Source organism: Scardinius erythrophthalmus (assembly GCF_964197995.2).
Source record: "Scardinius erythrophthalmus genome assembly, chromosome: 16".
Lineage (NCBI taxonomy): Eukaryota > Metazoa > Chordata > Actinopteri > Cypriniformes > Leuciscidae > Scardinius > Scardinius erythrophthalmus.
Window position 1 is genome coordinate 8,816,666 of NC_138236.1, and position 19,304 is coordinate 8,835,969.

The window sequence follows — 19,304 nt, forward strand, 5'->3', positions numbered from 1 at the left end:
TTGGGGTCAAAAAGGTTGAGAACCACTGTTCTAGATCACACTGGAAAGGTTGAGTGCAGTGCATTGTATGATGCAGTATTCTGTGCAATACTGTAAATTTGGGCAATATTATAGGTCTTTCTTTCTCATAATACAGACATTTTATGTCCTGCACATTGTGTGCTTACTGCAGAAATAGTAGTGTTGTAGTACAGTATGTTAGTGTGCTATTCTGAACATAATCCAAGTAGGTATTTGTTTTCTGCTATGTTTACAGGTGGACAGGACGGAGGTGATTCGGAGTTGTATAAACCCCACGTTTTCTAAGGTCTTCACCCTGGACTTTTACTTCGAAGAGATTCAGCGACTACGTTTCGAGCTCTACGACATCAGCAGCAGTCATAATGGCATGAGAGAGGCGGACTGCCTGGGAGCCGTTGAGTGCACACTGGGCCAAGTGAGCAACCATCTCCATCTCACAATATGCATAGAAATTCAAGCATGTTATGTGTAGTTATTATGGTTTTTCATGTTTTGCTTGGTAAATGCTCATTTTTGCAACAGGATCTCTATGTGATCATTGATTGCACACAGTCAGGGAAGAGTAGGGCCGGCACTGTGCCCAAATCAGATGAAGCCTTCTAATTAAATAATCACACCAACCACCGTTAAAAGCATTTCCGGACATTTTACGGCTGATTGAATTGTGAAACGTGAGATGTCTGTGTAACTGCCTCAGTGTGGGGGGAATGCCAGCCCAGATGGGCCATGCCGCTCTCTTATCTGTAGTTTGAGCAAATGGAAAACCAGACACATGATCTTCCGCCAGATGGTTTAGATTTGCAGTTTCTCAGTAAAGAATTGGCTAGAAGCTTATAATGTATAGCGGATGCCAATATTCATTTTGTTCAATATTCATGTGTTTATCTTTTTTCATCAAAGCCACTTTCTTGGTCTGGTTTTCTCTCCGGGGAGCTGGGTTGTTTGTTTTAGTTCAGTCTGTTTTGGTTGGAGGGGGAAGAGGAGAGGATAATTGTTGAAATGGTCTGCGTTTAATAAAGGGAGAGAGCGAGGTGTTGACGCTCGCTCGTACAGAGTTTCTAGCGGAATAAAACACTCACTCCTATTTATAAATATTTAACAACTAATAATGAAGCATTTATCTGGAGTGGATAAGACTTCTTGGTGTAATTATGAACTAAGCTTACATGCCAAATTCTCCCTGAGGTGTTATTATGTGCTGCTCTCTGCACGTATTTGTGTTTTTATGTGTGTGTTCTGTCCATTAAAAGCAGCATCAAAACAAGACAGCCTCCGACCAACTGAAAATATCTTATTTCTCTCCAAATAGATCATCTCCCAGAGAAAATTCACCAAAGCCCTGCTTAAACAGGGCAACACAGTTGGGAAATCGTCTATTACGGTGAGCACTTTCCCAAATCCAAAATTTATCTGGTTGCTATCTCTCACGCTCTACTTATGCAAACATCCAGCAGTGCACAACACCAGCAAATGGCCTTACGCAAGCGTAACCTTTAAAAGCTTTGCACTTTATATGACAGAGGTGCTTAGAATTATCAATGCCACTATTGAACCCAGGCAAACAGAGCAAATTTTCAATGTACACAAGAAGCTTCCAAAACAGTCAGGTGCGGTATTGAAGGTGGGCTATGGTAGAAAATAGCCAGAGGAGCTTGTTAATTCAAGCTGACAGAACGCAGTGGCAACAGTTGAACATGCCAGGCTCAGTGGGTGAGAGGAACGAGATCTATAAAACAAATGTCAAACAAATGGTTAGCTTCTGATTCAGTTTTCTCTTCTGCTGGAAACAATTCATCATTCTCAATCTCTCCAGATCACCGCTGAGGAGCTGACAGGAAATAACGATTATGTTGAACTCTCATTCAGTGCGAGGAAGCTGGATGATAAGGTAGGAAGACATCCTGTGTATATTTTGTTGATTCAGAATATAAAATGATCTTCCATAACAACAAGGATATGATGCCATATGATGATTTTTAAGGGTTTATATTTATCTGAGGTCCATTTAACCCTGAGTTTTGGGGTCAGTACAACTTTTATTATTTAGCAAGGATGCGAAAGTGACAGTAAAGTACATTTATAATGTTACAAAAGATTTCTATTTCAAATAAATGCTGTTCTTTTGAACTCTCTATTCATTAAAAAATCCTGAAATGTATTACAGCTGTCACAGACATATTTAGCAACACAACTGTTTTCAACATTAATAATAAGAAGAAATTGTTTCTTGAGAACCAAATATTTTTAGATTACATATTAGAATAGTCTTCTGTAACATCATCTTTCAGAAATCAGAGTAATGTATGCTGGAAATTCAGCTTTTCCATCACAGGAGTAAATGTTCAAATATATTCAATATTTCACCATATTACTGTTCTACACTTGTGATCAAATAAATGCAGCCTTGGGTAGCAGAGATTTCTTTCAAAAACATTACAAATCTAATCGACCCCAAACTTTTGAATAGTAGTGAATAATTTCCTTTACATCGAAGACACTCATCATTTTTTTTCAACCTTTTCTCACGGTCTCTTTAGGCGCGTTTCCGTTTTTTTCTAAATATCGACAAAAAACGATTGCGCAATGACGGCGTTTCCATTAACCGATGACTAAAACATTTTTTCCTCTCGCGATAAGTCATTCCAAAAATCATAGCAACGGACCTTGGTAGGTTTATGTATCTCAGCCAGCGTACTGGCCATTATTATTAATCAAAGGAGACGTATGTGTGTTATCCGATCATTAATGGCAAGGAAAGACCCTTATAGGCTACTTGAGAGCGGCACATATGAAGTGTTTCTGGGTGTTTCTCCCTCAATTCTGCTTCGAGGTCTTGATTGTGGCATTTCTTTGGGGTTTAGAATCCATTATTCCTGTAATTCTTCTGTCTTTTATGAATTTAATAAAGAACTGTAAATACGCAAAAACTGTTTCCATTGCAGTTTTGTGAAATATTTATTTTTCCAATTGCCACCTCATGCGAGCGTAAAAACTTTTTTGCGATAAATGGGAGTTTTTGCGAAATTGACGTGTTTCCATTGGGCGTATTTTCAATTCGCAATTTCAATTCGCGCAATTTGAAGGGTAATGGAAACGCGGCTTCTGATCCCTAGAGTTAAACAGTCCAGTTTTTGCAGCTGAGCAGTTTTCTGCTCTCTTGCATTAAGACTTGGGTTTGTTTTCACGTGTTAAATATAGTTTAACTCTCCCATCCTTCATCCTTGCCTCTTGGCAAAGTCTGCATTATATTGTGAGAGGAATATGAATTGAGCTGCTCAAACTGTTGAGATCAGACGGAAATGATCAGGGATGCTGTTAAAAACAAACTTCAGCCTTGAAGTCCCCATGCTCGGAAATGCAGTCAGACAGTTGAGAAAGAAAAAGGCAGAGAGTGAGAGCAATTGACAGAGAGAGTAGGAGACACAATCAACTCTTGTCAGCAGGGTAATTACATGGGACTAAAATTAAGAAGAGGGATTAATACAAGCATAACAACACTTAGCGTCTCGTACTTCTGCTTGACAAGACGTCACATGGTAGTGTGAAAATGATAGGGAGACACCAGAAACTCTTAACTAATGCTCGACCACGACACCTGGGATACACCGGGAAAATGAGACCCAGGCAAGGCAAGTACCGTTACATCAGTAGATGTACATTACAGCCCATAATAAATTCGATGAAACCCTTGGACGTGCAATTAACCCGTCGAACTTGAAACAGCAGAAAACAATCATAAGACAACAAAAGAAAAGAGAACGACTATCGTACACACCAAGAGTTGTTCACAATACGGTAATATGCATGGTCGCTCACCATATCAACGTGCAGCTATTTGTTCATCGAAAAACTATAGAAACTCAAAAAAATAAATAAACCATTTCATTGACGAGAATCCCTCTTAAAACAGAAATACCAACCTGAAAACACGGGGCCGCCTATTCCCAGAGACGCCACACCAAACACTATCTTATTCAATGGAGAACTTCCGTAAAGGTGCAGTATGAATGCTAACGCATCCCAGGTGCAACCCCTCCCGTTTTATATTATGAAACCCCAGCACTGATTTTTTGTGCAACACTTGCCAATGAACAACGAGGGTACACTTCACCCTGCTACAATAAATACAGGAAAGCCTTCTTTAAATCACTTTTCATTTAAGAGCCCTTTTCTTCTCCTTAGTCATAATCCTTCAGTGAAAGTCATATCCTCTTCATCTGAGTTATTAAAACTCTAATTAAGCTTCTAGACTGGTGGAGAGATCAGAGATCCTGCAGGCTGTCAAAATTCTCTGACAACTTTTGATAGTTGCTATTTCATTCCCCCGTTTTTAACTTTGACTGAATGACTATAAGGATTTAGGAGAACACTACTGTTGTAGACAGCATGTTTGAACGTTAAGCTGTGAGTCTGTTTTGACTCTTTTGTGCGTTCTGCTCTTTTTATGTGTTAAAGTTTTTCAGAAAGATCTGAAAGTCCTGAAAATGGCTCCTGGTAATTCAGTGCAGTTTTGATCATTCAGCATACCTGCCCCCTGTCCTCTGAGAAAAAGTGAAAAGTGACTAATTAACTGAGAAAAATCTGCAACTGAAGGAAACTTAAAGACATGCATGCTAGTTTCTTATATTGTCAGCAGATAATAATAAGTTTTCTAGTTTAAGATTTATACAGTATTAGGGAGGTATAAATTCATATTTCAAATATGCACATTTAATGCACATTTAACTTTACAAGTAATGAAAATAGTTTAAAAGAAGGGAAATATTTGTGGTCTAGGTAATACTAGGAAAATCTAGGTCCCTCTAATTGTTTACAATTTAAGAAAGTGATTCTTTTTTTAATGGTATGTTACTTACTGTAAGTATTCTGAAAAATGTATTTTATTACCCATAGTTACCAAGTTCAGTGTGTGTGTATATATGTTTCTGTTAGTTAAATGTTCATGTTAGTTCACAGTGCATAACAAATAATATAACTTTTAATATTACAAATTTATTAGTGCATGCTGAGATCAACATTAGCTAAGATGAATAAATACCGAAACCTTATTGCAAAGTGTTACCTATTATATTTATTTACTTTAATTTATTTTATTTTAATTACTTGTACACAATTATTATCCAGTTAATTAACTGTAGGTCATTTGATTTTGATTATATTTTATATAAGGAATAATGTCATTATTCAGACATATTTAATAGCTAAATGCTTTTTACGTTGCAGAGTCAACATTATTAAATCTTAAATAATAAAAGGGATTTGTTTTGAAAAACATTTAAAAATAAATAAATAAATAAATAAACTAAGTAACAGGACAAATTTGATTGCATTTATTATGGTGCTATTAATGCAACATCCACCCCCTCAATATTTGGCTCCCCTATCAGACAGATAGCAGCAGAGATGGGATGGGGACAGTGGTTGCACAGAGAGCTGCTCAGAAAAAGTCACCAGCAAGGACACAATTAGTTTTCACTGACAGTGCCAGGCAGAATTTAGAGCAGGTGCAATCCCAGGAAAGAGCAGTGGAGTGCATGTATATTACAGAATTGCTGAAGCAGTGAGTAAACTGATGTTATAAAGACAGTGAGTTGCTAAAAACCGATGTTTCATGTAGTGACGTTGCTGCTGGGTCACATAAATGCATATTAGATGCATAACACATATTATGGAATGTAACACTTTGTTTTGATAGTTCACTTTAGACATGCTACTAACTAACTTTGCAACTACATGTCAATCAATCATAAGAGTGTCTTCTTAATATCTGCTCAAACTTGATTTTGTCAGACATTCTACTGACTATAAGTAACTTTAAGTTTGCAAGTACTTGTCAACTTCTAACCCTAACCCTAACCTAACAGTCCACTAATACTCTGCGATTTGTATTTGCAAATTAATGAGAGTTTGTTGAAATGTGGTTGCAAAGTTAGTCAAATATCTGTAGAAGTGTAACCTCTAAAATCTCTCCAGGATCACATTATGGGTCATGTTTGTGATGCTGTCAGCTGATCTGTATGCTTCTGTTCTTCCCTCAGGATTTTTTCAGCAAGTCAGATCCGTTTTTAGAGATCTACAGGGTAAATGATGACACCACTCAGCAGCTAGTGCACAGAACAGAGGTAGGATAACAGTTTATCTCGAAGATCTCCCTGTGATAGTGCTTCAGCAACGCTGAATTGTTTTTTCCCCTCTCTTCACACAGACCATCATGAATAACCTCAACCCCATGTGGAAGACCTTCAAGACATCCCTTAACTCGCTCTGTAGTGGAGACCATGAAAGAATACTGAAGGTAAATTATGATTTATCAACACTTGCTGTAGGAGATGAATGTGTGATCATGCATTTGACTGACACTAACAAATAAATGCAGTATATGGATCCATTTTAATTTACTTTTACATTTACATTAGCATTTGCAATTCATGTTCCTGGCAGACGGCAGCTTGTAAGAAGCTTAGAAGTGCATGTATTGTGTTTGTAATTTGATGTAGTTGCTCTGCTTTTTACCCATCAATATCTCTGCTACACTTCAGTTGAAATGCACTTCAGCACTTTGGGAAAAGTTGTTTTAATGAATAGATTTCAATGCTTAGATTTAGAATGACGTGGCTTCAGAAATATAGAATCTGTTTTTTGTGTGTAAGTGAGATCTGTCTGAAGATCTGTCAGTCTGCCTTCATGTATTTTGCTATTCTGCTTTATGTATATGTATATGTATATCTATATATGTATATATATTGATATACATATACAGGGTTCACCCAAAAATGAAAATTCTGTCAGTAATTACTCACCCTCATGTTGTTTCAACCCTGTAAGACTTTCGTTCATCTTCTGAACACAAATTAATATATTTTTGATTAAATCTGAGAGCTGGATCACTCCTTCATAGGCTATGTTATTCAAACTTGCAGGCCTACGTTCTGACGTACAACCCAGAAGCGCTGCGCTGTTACACCACGTGAACTCACTCAGAGGGCCGAATAAAATGAATAGTTGAATAAAGTCGTTATTTTAGGGTTTTTTTGCGCACCAAAAGTATTCTCGTCGCTTGATAAACTTATGGTTGAGCCACTGTAGTCACTTGGACTATTTTAAAAATTGTCTTTACTAACTTTCTGGGCCGGCAAGTTTCAATAACATAGAAGCCTATGGAGGAGTGATCCAGCTCTCAGATTTAATCAAAAATATCTTCATTTGTGTTCCGAAGATAAACGAAAGTATAGAACAACATGAGGGTGAGTAATTACTGACAGAATTTTCATTTTTGGGTGAACTATCCCTTTAAAAAGGAATTTATGGCATCAACATGACTAGATAAAATGTGAAATTAATAATGCACAAATACTTAAATAGATTGACAGCCTGTACTTTTTTGTTTGTTTTGGGGCATCGATATTTAGCATGTTTAAAGGGATAGTTCACCCAAAAATTCTGTCATCATTTATTCACCCTTAAGTTGTTCCAAACCTGTATGAATTTATTTCTTCTGGAGAACACAAAAGATATTTTGACGAATATGGGTATCCAAACAGCCCCATTGACTTCCATTATATGGAAAAAACATACTAAAGAAGTCACTGGGGCCCATTAATTGTTTGGTTACCGACATTCAATAAAATCTCTTCTTTTGTGTTCAGCAGAAGAAAGAAATTCACACAGGTTTGGAACAACTTGATGGTGAGTAAATGATGACAGAATTTTCATTTTGGGGTAAACTATCCCTTTAATGGAGATTTTATCATTATTTGGAGAGTATAGAATTAAGCTATAGACCATTTGGGAGCAGACGTCACAGTTATGTCCCTGCATTTGCACGCACATTGTGGTAGCAGAAAAACCGTAGTAACAAGTAGAGGAAAATAGGCGATATCCACGGAATAAGAGAAAAAAATCTCTTGTTGTGCCTTTAAATGTCAGAATCGGAATGCAAAAAAAAAAGGGTCTTATTTTTACAGAATACTGTATATAACAGATAAAATAACAGATTTTCTTTTAATATCACTATTTCACTTATGTTCTTAATCTAGAATTGACCGTTTTACTGGTAGACGATTTCTTGGGCAGAGCTAGACTAGCTTGGTGAGGTTGCATTTACGCGGACAGACGAGCATTGCTGATTATCATACTACTTTGAAATTCATGTGTTGCTGGACCACCGTGTGTGATGATCAGATATCTGGGGCAGGAACTCTCATCAGTCACATGGCTCAGGATTATTAGGCTTGGTGAGCATGTGTTTAAGCAATGATTCACCAGGATTTCCCATGTGTTTTTTACATTCCCTAATTTGCCTTCCTCTTTCTGGTCTCTTGCCTTCTCTTGCTTCATTTATTCGTTCGATATTCATCAAAGACTGCCTGATTTAATTGGGAAAGGAATTACTCAGGGAAAGTTTGAGCTAAACAATGTGTTCAAGCACACTAATTTAATATTAAAACTAAATTCCCACAGGAATCTGAATTAAAGTACCTCCTGTTAAATTAAAATTTGTAATTTTTAAATTAAATTATTTGTAAAAAAAAATGTGCAAATTTTTTTTATGAATGATGCTCTATGTATTTTATTCATAAATATATATGTTTTTTTGTTTAAAAATGTCTCTTGAATTTTTAAGGTTTCATGTTCTTAAAATTCAATAATTCACAAAAAATGATTATCGGCACAAACCATGTTTATCCTCACTGCTCAAGTAGCAAAAATTCCTATATTATTCCTATAGTTGATTCATTGATTAATTTGTCAATAGTAAAAACATATGAACTGCTAGATTTTTACATGCAGACTTATTATATCTAAAACTTCAAAAGTTGGCATCTGGAAGATTTTATTTTTATTTTTTACTTTATGACTCTTTAGAAATCATTCTGATATGCTGATTTGGTACTCAAGAAACATTTCTCATTTTTATGACAGTTGAAAACAGTTGTGCTGTTTAATATTTTTGTGGAAACCATGATCATTTTTACGAATAGAAAGTTCAAAAACATTTATTTGAAAAATATATATTATTTTTAAATAAAATAAAAGTCTTCCCTGTCTCTTCTGATCTATCCTTGTAGAATAATACTTTTACTCATCAAGGATGCATTAAATAGATCAAAACAAAACAAAATGGTATTGGTACTTTAAAGTGCAGTGTTACACTGGGGTGTTGGAGTCTGTGTACTCAATGAACTGAGTCCGTTTAACAACAAGATGCTTTGGTCCCTCAATAAACATCTCTTAAGGGCACCTGTGTGCCTCTTTCTGCTCATATAGTGCATCAGCATATGGCTGCGTGTGGCCTCCCTTCTGCCCACTTATGACTTAACAGAACACAGACCTTAATACAGCAAACAACTCAGGCTCATTTAGTGCCAGCCATCCTCCATGCCATCTGCAGAATCACACCACTCACAGCTGGAGCTCACCCCATTCACAGACCTGCCCTTTAGGAGTCCCATTAGAGCACTGCTGCCTCACCACTCAGAGCAACAACGCTCGGTGTGGGAAACATGTCTTCCTTTTAGAACCTACTGAACACTTATGGAGTGCTGTGATCGAGCCATGTGTGGTTAACTCGTAATGGCTGTGATTGATTGAATCTCTCCGATATTCGACAGGACTTATTATGACTCCAGTGTATTTGTTGTGGGCTAATGAAATATTAAGCATTTTGATTTCATTTTTCTTGCTGTGTACACTGACATCTCATTCTCTTGCTAACAGAGGAACAGTCAGTTAAAATGATGAACCAGACTCTCTTTCTACCGGGTGCTTAAGATGGCTGTTGGTACATCAGTTGTTTGGTTCTTAATGTGGTTCAGAGATCCAGTAAACATAAAATGTCAGCAATCATGACACAAGTCTCCTTTTGAGGACAGCTGTTCCTTGAATTGATGTCCATTTCTTAACAAGCTTACTAGATAGAATACATACCATTCAAGATTTTTAAGAGGCAGTGAGACCTTTATTCAGCAAGTATGCATTAAATTGACTGAAGAAGTCACAGAAATCTTTTGTAACATCACAAATGTCTTTACTATTTCAATTAAATGCTGTCCTTTTGAGATTTCCATTCAAAATATCTTGAAAATTGACAATTACTTTATGTATTGCAGTTTCCACAAAAATATGAAGCAGCTCAACTGTTTTTGACTATGAAAACTTTTCTTAATGTTGCTTGAACACCAAATCAGGATCATGTGACACTAACGACTGAATAAATCTGCTGCATCACAGGGATACTTGGTAATTATTTGATTTAGTAAAACAGAAGACAGTTATTTTGAATTGTAATAACATATTTTGACTGAAAATAATTTCTCTGCATGCAAATATGACTAATATTTCTTAGTTGAACTAATTTTGCATTTATTTAAAAACGTAGTTATTATTCATTTTTTAGGACTATAAAGCGTATAGTTATTTATAAATATAATGTGAATATCACACCTGAAATGTTTTACCATTAGTTGTGTCCTCTCATACCTTTCTGCTTAATTTTACAGTTTAGTTTTTGTCCCCTAAATGTTGTGCAAATTACAGTATTATGAAGTATACTCTTTGATGTTTGCATTTTGAAATTCAGACAAATACAGCATGTAATAAAATCAAAATTAATTCTCAAAGTTGGCTTCAGTGGTTTAGGAATGAAGTTATTTTTTGATAATTTTGAAATGTATTTATTCTTTACTTTAAAGCTGAAGTGTGTAATTTCACTGCCACTAATGACACCAAACAGAATTGCAAATATATATATATTTTTGCTTCCAAACAAATATCAGAAACACTTTGTCTTCCATTGGTTGGACAAACAGATAGTCCTGCTTCTGACCATCTTCATTAGTTGTTGCTGTCTCAAGCTGGCTTAGTTATAGTTGTCTTGGCATATGCTGGGATAAAAATATCCGTTAAATGGGCTATATATAAAAATGTGCGTGCAATAATCGCTTTTTTTATTGCCAATGTGTGAACAGCTTGTAATGAAACTTAAAAAACGAGACCTTCCATGACTTCCTAACTGAAAGCCTGTAGACTGATTTTTATGTGAAAAAGAATTTAGCTGTAAATATATTGGGGCATTGCATCACTTTCAGTCTCTTGTACGTTACGTGTAAGTCCGAGCACGAGCAGTAAGTTGCTTGCTGTAGTTCTCTTAACGGCCACCGGTGTCGCCAATAACAAGGGTTTCTGAATTCTACATATAGCTCCTTTCCGTCTTGCATCATTAAAGTATGATAATGTGGTAACCAAATTGCTCAAGATAAGACGTGTGAGATAAGATAAGTGTGAATGAGAAGCAACCACACTATGTACTGGTTTCATCTTTTACAGCAACATTATATAAGTCAGTCCCTTGTTGTCCTAGAAATTGCAGGAAACCATCAAACTTTAATTAATTTGTCATGTCACTTTATGTTTAATGCATGGATGCATGGGGCACAGTGATGGTGAGTCTGCTCCAGTTCTGTATGCTGTGTGTTCGGGTTCCAGACATTTCTGGTGTTCAGCGCTCTCTGTGGACTGTATGTAGGCAACTACAGAGTGGGTTCAACAAGGATATGGTGTCCCCATCCCTCAGAATATCTTTTATGTATGCTTCAGAGGAATGCTGAAAAAAAAAAAAATGGTATCCAAACTAGACATATATAGAGGAAACAAATATATGTATCTATGTGAGGGGGATGGGGAGTGTGAAGAGAAAAGAAATATAGTATGATGAAAAGATTCAGTGGAAAAAAGCAGAAGTCTAAGAGAGGTTGAATCACGCAATAACAACTGGATCAACACATACCATGTAGGTTTTAGTGATATTTTCGTATTTAATTTAATATTTGGAATGTAAATGAAATCGATTTCAAGGTTTAAGATTGTGATATGGGGCTTTAGATGCCTTATTAATATCTGTTGTTTGCCTTTGATCATTTTTTGCTTGTTGTGTTCTTCCCTTGACATCCAGTGTACAGTTTGGGACTGGGACTCGAACGGAAAGCACGATTTCATTGGGGAGTTTCAAGCTACGTTCAAAGAGATGAGATTGGCGATGGATGGAAAACAGGTAACGGTTTTAAACTTGTTATAAAAATACTGCAATTTATATTAGCACTTTCACATCCACCACACATCTACAAGCCAAGCAGCTTTTTAAATCCAATTGGCTTTATTTGAAACAGCTCTTTGAGATGTAGCAAGTTAAGCTAATGATGAGAAGGAACTAGTTTGGTTCAAAGAGTAATCAGCAAAAGTGAAAGATGAAAGAGAAATGAGGTTACATGAGGAGATCTTCATGTGGGTCACAGTCAGTTTAGTTTCTTCTACATTCTGTAGAGAATTACCTCAAGTGTCCCGACCTAAACTGCTAAGATGGATGGATGGATAGATAATTTTACAGTGATAGATGTAAAAGATAGATGGATAGATGGATGGATGGATAGATAATTTGACAGTGACAGATGTAAAAGATAGATAGATAGATAGATAGATAGATAGATAGATAGATAGATAGATAGATAGATAGATAGATAGATAGATAGATAGATAGATAGATAGATGGATGGATGGATGGATGGATGGATGGATGGATGGATGGATGGATGGATGGATGGATGGATGGATGGATGGATAGATAATTTGACAGTGACAGATGTAAAAGATAGATAGATAGATAGATAGATAGATAGATGGATGGATGGATGGATGGATGGATGGATGGATGGATGGATGGATGGACGGACGGACGGACAAACATACAGACTTTGAAACCAAATCCTTCTAAGAAGGACCTGACATACACATTCCGAAAACATAATTAAACTCAAAATGACTGGCTTTGAAACGAACAATGTGCTCTAATGGAATTTTTAGTGGAATAATTACATAATTAGAATCATTTTAAACCTTAATGACAACTGATGGAATGACTTTGAAACGCTATTCTGTAAGTCTGTTGCAAAACACAATGTTGCTTTACACTTTAAATGTCATGTGAACACACAAAAAACATCACATCAGAGTTCATATCCCTGTACCTTTTAGATCTCTAAGTGTCCATTAAGTCATTCCGCACAACTTTAATTTGTAGTTTACGCTTTATTGCATTTCAAGACCACTATGCTGTGTAGAAAGTGGAAGCAAACAGGATAATTGGCATTTTTAAGGTTGAAAATTCACACAAAAAGAAGCACATCCTCCTTTATAATCAATAATGAGGATGTTGTTCTGTGTAAGGTGTTAAAGAGTTTTTTTTAGTACATCCCCATTAAACATTAAAAATGGCTCCATGATTACCCATTACTGCTAAAGACTTGATTAAGACCGCATCTCTTTCTGATTTTGAAAACAATAAGCCATTGTCTTTTAAGCTGTCAGTTAATTGTAACTCCGCTAAAATGCACAGCTACAGCTGGATGACACCTCGTTCACTTGTGAAGTCCCAGCGCTCTGGGCTGGTATCTCAATACCGCAGGCATCAGTACCACACTCTGCTAATTATTTTAGAACATTGCTTCCAGGCTTGACATCATTCCTCATTATTATAACTAAAATTGTTGTTTTCTGAGTCTATTGTCTATGGAGCTCTTGTTTTGCTGCTCCAATTGGAAGCGATTATGCACCATCTCACACATTCTAATGAAGCTATTTCATTGTCCAGGTTGTCTTGATCAAACACTCCAACCCGTACTGATGGAAAGCTAATGGTTTGTTTTTTTCGCTTTGTTTTTTTTAAACAATGACAGGTCCAGTGGGAATGCATAAACCCCAAATATAAAGTCAAGAAGAAGAATTACAAGAACTCTGGGATTGTCATTCTGAATCAGTGCAAGGTAATATTTTCATCATATAATGATGCTCTCTAGAGGACATCTGGCCCTTGTCTCCCCGAAGGCCGTGTATTTCAAAAAGCGGCAGTGTTACACTGTCAGCAGAGGCGTTGATGGTTACAGTAGATGGAGGTGAGAACTTCACACAGCTAGAAGTCATTACATCTGGCTAAAATGTGAGATCCTGGCTCTGTAAATGGCCACTGAATTTGATCACGGTTGACGTAAAAGATAGCAGCATAAAAAAGTGCTTGAATTCACGATAGCCTGTCCTTTTGTGTCCTCAGATAATTAAGATGCATTCCTTTCTGGACTACATCATGGGAGGCTGCCAAATACAGTTTACAGTAAGTCCAGGCGGATACCACTTGTGTTTTCTTAGTCGATGGAGTTAATTTATCTGTGTTTATATCAATAAAACTTATCATCCATTATAATTTGTTTTCTCTGACATTGGCATAGCCTCCAGCTTTGTTTAATGAATTATGTTCTTATTAGTCAGAGCATTCGTGATTTATTATTCATTAATATGTACATACTAATGGGAACAGGAAAAACAAAGTGTCATTCTAAATATTCAATTTTTGCATAATTTATAAAACAATAATTGTCTCACCTGCTTACAACAATGTTATTTTCACATGATACTGTGTGCACTGCAGTGTTTCATTATGTTTTATTATGAGATATTTCTGAATTGTTGTCATGTAAGGTCTTCTGAAAGGTTTTTATAATTAGTTTCAATTCCGTTCATTTAATGAATTTATATAACGTGCAATTTTAATAAGTGTTGATATTTCTTTAGAAAGCATAATGGTAGACCTGCATTTTTGTTTTTTTCTAAAATAGAACATTTATATAATATTTATATATTTCATAATATTTCTGCTAAAATAGAACATTTTGTTACCAAGGAGAGGGATATTACTTTCAGGGATATTGTTAATTAAATGTTGGTTCAGGCACTTTAGATAAATGCTATAAAATCCATTGGGGTTCACTGGCTGAAAAATAACATAATCGTGGACTGTACTTCAACCTGTGAACTTACTAATTTGATTTTAAAAATTATAATTGACAAAAGCACCAACCTTTAATTAATTGCCTGAGTCATTGAATTATATAATTATGTCAACATCCATGCCAGCAGCCATATCACTCTGTAGCCCAAGACTGGTTGGTAATGTAAATTATGTTATGTTGGTAACTGGTTGGGTTGTAAATTCCTGGCCAAATTTGCCCCTTGGCCTTTGTCCATCATGGCCTCCTAATCATCCCCATACACTGATTGGCTTCAATACTGTCTCCTCTCCACCAGTAAACTGGTGTGTGTGGTAGGCATTCTGGCGCAATATGGCTGCCGTTGCATCATCCAGGTGTATGCTGCACATTGGGGGTGGTTGAGGAGATTCTCCCCTTCCATGTAAAGCGCTTTGAGTACCTAGAAAAGCGCTATATAAATGTATCGAATTATTCATTATTATTATAACATTAATTTGTGATAAATGTAGTTAAATACAATGAAATGAATAAATCAAAAGTTTTTGGGTTGGTGATAGAGACTATTTCAAGAAATAGGCTATACACTATAGGTATTACTCTCCCCCTGATTAGGAGTGTTATATGGTTCGCAATTTTTGTTTTATTGGTTGTCCTCCTGAAGATGTTTGAGAACCATTACTTTAGATGACGTGGGTGTCTATAAGAAACAGTCAGTCAAGTGTGCCCAAACTTTTGGCTTTTGGTGCATTTCTTTTGGTATATAGCCTATAATGAATATTGTGTTATGAAATATGTGTCATAATAACCAAGTATATTTTATGTACATAGTCCCAACTCATGCATTTTACAGCGCTACAGCTCTTACAAGCTGTTTACTCTCTGTCAATGCTGTTAGGAGACAGCGCTCTGTAGAGATTTTCCACATGTGGTGTATACTTTTTAAGTAATTAGCTTCAAAGCTCCACGCTGATTGCTGCTTGTCTTTTCAGGTAGCGATTGATTTCACTGCCTCAAATGGGGATCCGAAGAACAGTTGTTCGTTACACTACATCCACCCCTACCAGCCAAACGAGTATCTGAAAGCTTTAGTCGCAGTGGGGGAGATTTGCCAAGACTATGACAGGTGAGCAGGCTGAACAGCCAATCAAATCCCAACTTCTGCCCTCTAGGTTCTTGACTTTTTTCACACGACAGTTGTTTAGGTTCACACATATGCGAGCTCTCTTTCTCAGAGTGTGCAGGATTTTGACAGTATATTGAGTAAAGTAGAGCCCCAGCATTCAGGTTTTATTTTGTGTGTGATGAAGTGAATGTGTAGTCTGTCTGAAAGGAAAAAAGTGAAGTGAATGAATCAAAGGTTCAAGGTTTGGTTGGATAGCATGGTTCCAAAACCTTGTAGATGTGGATGCATCATTCTCCATTGACAGACATTCAAAAGTAGCCATGTATTCTGATCAAAGAATGTTTTTTCTAAGAAATAAATAAATATTTCATAAGAAAGTAGTTTTTTTATCAGTGTCAATTTTTTTATGTGTGAAAAACTGAAAGCCCTGAGGCAAAGAGGGCAGTATGCAGGTTGTATACTTACTTAAACATGATGTTATGGTGCCTTGGAAGCCAGTCTGAAACTAGTTTCCTTGGGAGGTACCTTCATACAAAACAAAGTCTAAGTCAGTGACTGACTTGCTGGCTACAGTTTCAGACACAGCAATGTTACGATATGATTCCCTAACCTTCAGATATTAAACAGGAAATCAGTCATAGTGACGTAACCAAGACAGAACACAATAAATATATTTATGCTTTTCACTTCAAACAGTAAATTTTTGAAAAACATGATTTTATTTTGATCCCAATTTACTTACCTGCTGCCTTTTGCAGGAGAAACAGTGGAATGTGTAATTCGCAGAATAGGCATGTTTTAAGATTGTTTTTTAGACCTGTGACTTTTTGAATTTCAACAGTTGATTCTTTTGAAACCCTGAAGCAGTCTTTGTATAACATTCTAAATCCCAGCATTTTTACCACTTTAGCTGAGCTGTCCTCTCTCTAAAAGGTCATTCAAAAACTAATTTCCAGCTACATGTCAAGCTATGGCCTCACTCCAGAACAAGATGGATACACATCCATCAGGCCATTTGGTTGGGATGAAATCTGAAATCACAGCGCATGCTGATTTGTCAGGCACTAACAATAACAATTATGCAAATCTGTGTCTATTACAAATGAGCAGTGATCAGAGGCCATTGAGAAAGGAAAGCATGATAGGAAATTTGGTATTTAATCCCCAAGATCCTCAATTCTTGCTAGCTCTAATCTCCTGTACGCTTTCACTTCCGTGCAGTGACAAAATGTTCCCGGCGTTTGGCTTTGGTGCTCGAATACCTCCGGACTTCAAGGTAACTTCTTTAGCATTTATAGCGGGGTTTTTTTTTCATTAACGGGGTGAAGATTGAGCGATACTTCTAACTAGGCTACTGCAGGAGTAATGTATGAACTGATATCAGCAGGTTAATTTCTCTGTGACAGATAATGTGTCTTTGTGCTGGGTTGAGAGTGTTTTATATTCATCTTAAGCTTCAAGCGTTTTTGATTAGATATATTGAATATCTGGATGTGCAGCTCTCACTCCGGGCTTATTGTTAAAGGAGACATATCATGCTTTTAAATTGTTCCTTTTTACATATAAATCATACATTTGTAATCTATATAAAGCGGAACTGCAATGCTTGGGTCTGAATTCCTCATTATTATAGCTCCACAAGCCCCCTTTCTACCCCTTTTCTGACGTGCGTCTGACAGCAACTCGTTTTGGTGCGGTCTCTTTAAATAAAATTTAGACACTTCATACCCCGCCCCCTCTCCAGGTTGCAGAGGTTCAACTCCACCCCGTTCGGCCATTTTTGTAGTCTGATAGCAAAGATAGGATTATCTAGCGGCACATAAACTTTTTATTCACACGTTATTAACAAAATGTCAACAACGGAAGACTTGTCCAGCCCAGCCTTACATGTTCGAGCCAGAGTCGGAGCCGGAGCGAGATAAAAATGAAGACGACGAACCTGTAGAACAACGTCTTCATATGGATGTATCGCAATGGTGTGTTACTGTATTTAACTGTTAAGTTACACATGAAACTTTGGTCTTCCGACCTTTTACCACCATGTCGATTTATTTTGATTAGTATGTGCGAGGGAGAGAGAGCAAGACAGCGTCTAGTTTGGAGACGGTGATGTCTTGTTTACACTTTCTGAAGAGAGAGAGTGAGCGCGCGCGCGCGACCGGGTCTCTCTCTCTCTGCTCGTTCTTTTAGTCAAACATGCGCCACAAGCGCGGCAGTTCATCTACATTAGACGGTGTAATAAAGCGTGTGGGTTACTACATCCAACAACCGAACATTTTAACTTACCCTCTCGTAACTTCTGCATCCTTTAGCTTGGACTACAAAATTGCAGCGAGAAATAATAATGGCGGATTGCTCGAAGTGTTGGGCCGGAAGTCAATGTCCTTATTTGGCAGTTCCGCTGCAAATACTGTGACGCGATAGTTCAAAAAACGTCATAGATAACAGAAAAATCGGAACAGGTTGAAAAATATGACCAAAACAGAATATAAAGATATCAACGAAGCACCTGAAGAGAATAATTTCATCTTTTCTGTACTTCTAAACACTCCAAATATACAACAAAATGCATTTAAGGGCTAAAAAAGTGCATTTAGCATGATATGTCCCCTTTAAAATCTCTTTAAAGTATTCAAACATTGATATGGAAAAGCTTGTTTATTTACAACATGAAGCGAGGGGTATTGACCAGCTAAATGTACATTATTCTGCTTAGCCTATTTCAAGACTACTGACTTCACATAAATAAATAAATAAATCTATATTAAATATTCATTTAAGTTTGATTTATTTATTATGTGAGAAGATAGAGACAGCAAAGTGATAGCTAAGATATGACACTAGCACAGCTATGTAAGAAATCAGATGCTTGGGATAATTAGTTGACCAATCAGAATCAAGTATGGCTTGTCCCGTAGATGGTTTGCTCACGCTCTCTTTCCTCTATGGAGAAGCGTTGATTCTTTCCGCTTGCAAATTCTGTCATGTAAATAGTAATCCACCATGGCGCGAGCGCAACTGGCTTTTAAAGGGAATAGGAGATGAGACTGCCAAAACACCCATTACTCATTAAGAGAATAGGGACAACTCTTTTAGACCATGAAAATAGGGCCCTTGATTCTCAGAGCAACACAAAATACGAACTACTAAACCGGTTTATTTAGTGAACAGGTTGAACCAGTTCACCAAATCAGACTGAATCATTTGAATCAGTTTGACGTGATCAATGAACTTGTCTCTCAAACGTGTCCAATTTTCAGACTCAAAAGTGAGTAATATGTTCCTAAAACCATAATGTCTGCTTTTGCTAACTCTTTTTTTGCAATTAACTGCTCTGGATCCGATTT

General features: G+C 36.7%; 1 protein-coding gene across 1 annotated transcript in view; it reads left to right on the forward strand.

The window, feature by feature from the left end:
* cpne4a (copine IVa) overlaps positions 1-19,304 on the forward strand; it is a gene marked incomplete at its 5' end in the record, with an annotated part of 48,554 nt that overhangs the window by 19,881 nt on the left and 9,369 nt on the right. The window contains 10 exons of the mRNA XM_081387753.1: positions 257-436; positions 1,331-1,402; positions 1,835-1,909; positions 6,060-6,143; positions 6,227-6,316; positions 11,972-12,070; positions 13,749-13,835; positions 14,120-14,179; positions 15,824-15,957; positions 17,179-17,233. Coding sequence (XP_081243879.1) covers positions 257-436; positions 1,331-1,402; positions 1,835-1,909; positions 6,060-6,143; positions 6,227-6,316; positions 11,972-12,070; positions 13,749-13,835; positions 14,120-14,179; positions 15,824-15,957; positions 17,179-17,233 — 936 coding nt within the window. The remainder of the gene's footprint in view (positions 1-256; positions 437-1,330; positions 1,403-1,834; positions 1,910-6,059; positions 6,144-6,226; positions 6,317-11,971; positions 12,071-13,748; positions 13,836-14,119; positions 14,180-15,823; positions 15,958-17,178; positions 17,234-19,304) is intronic.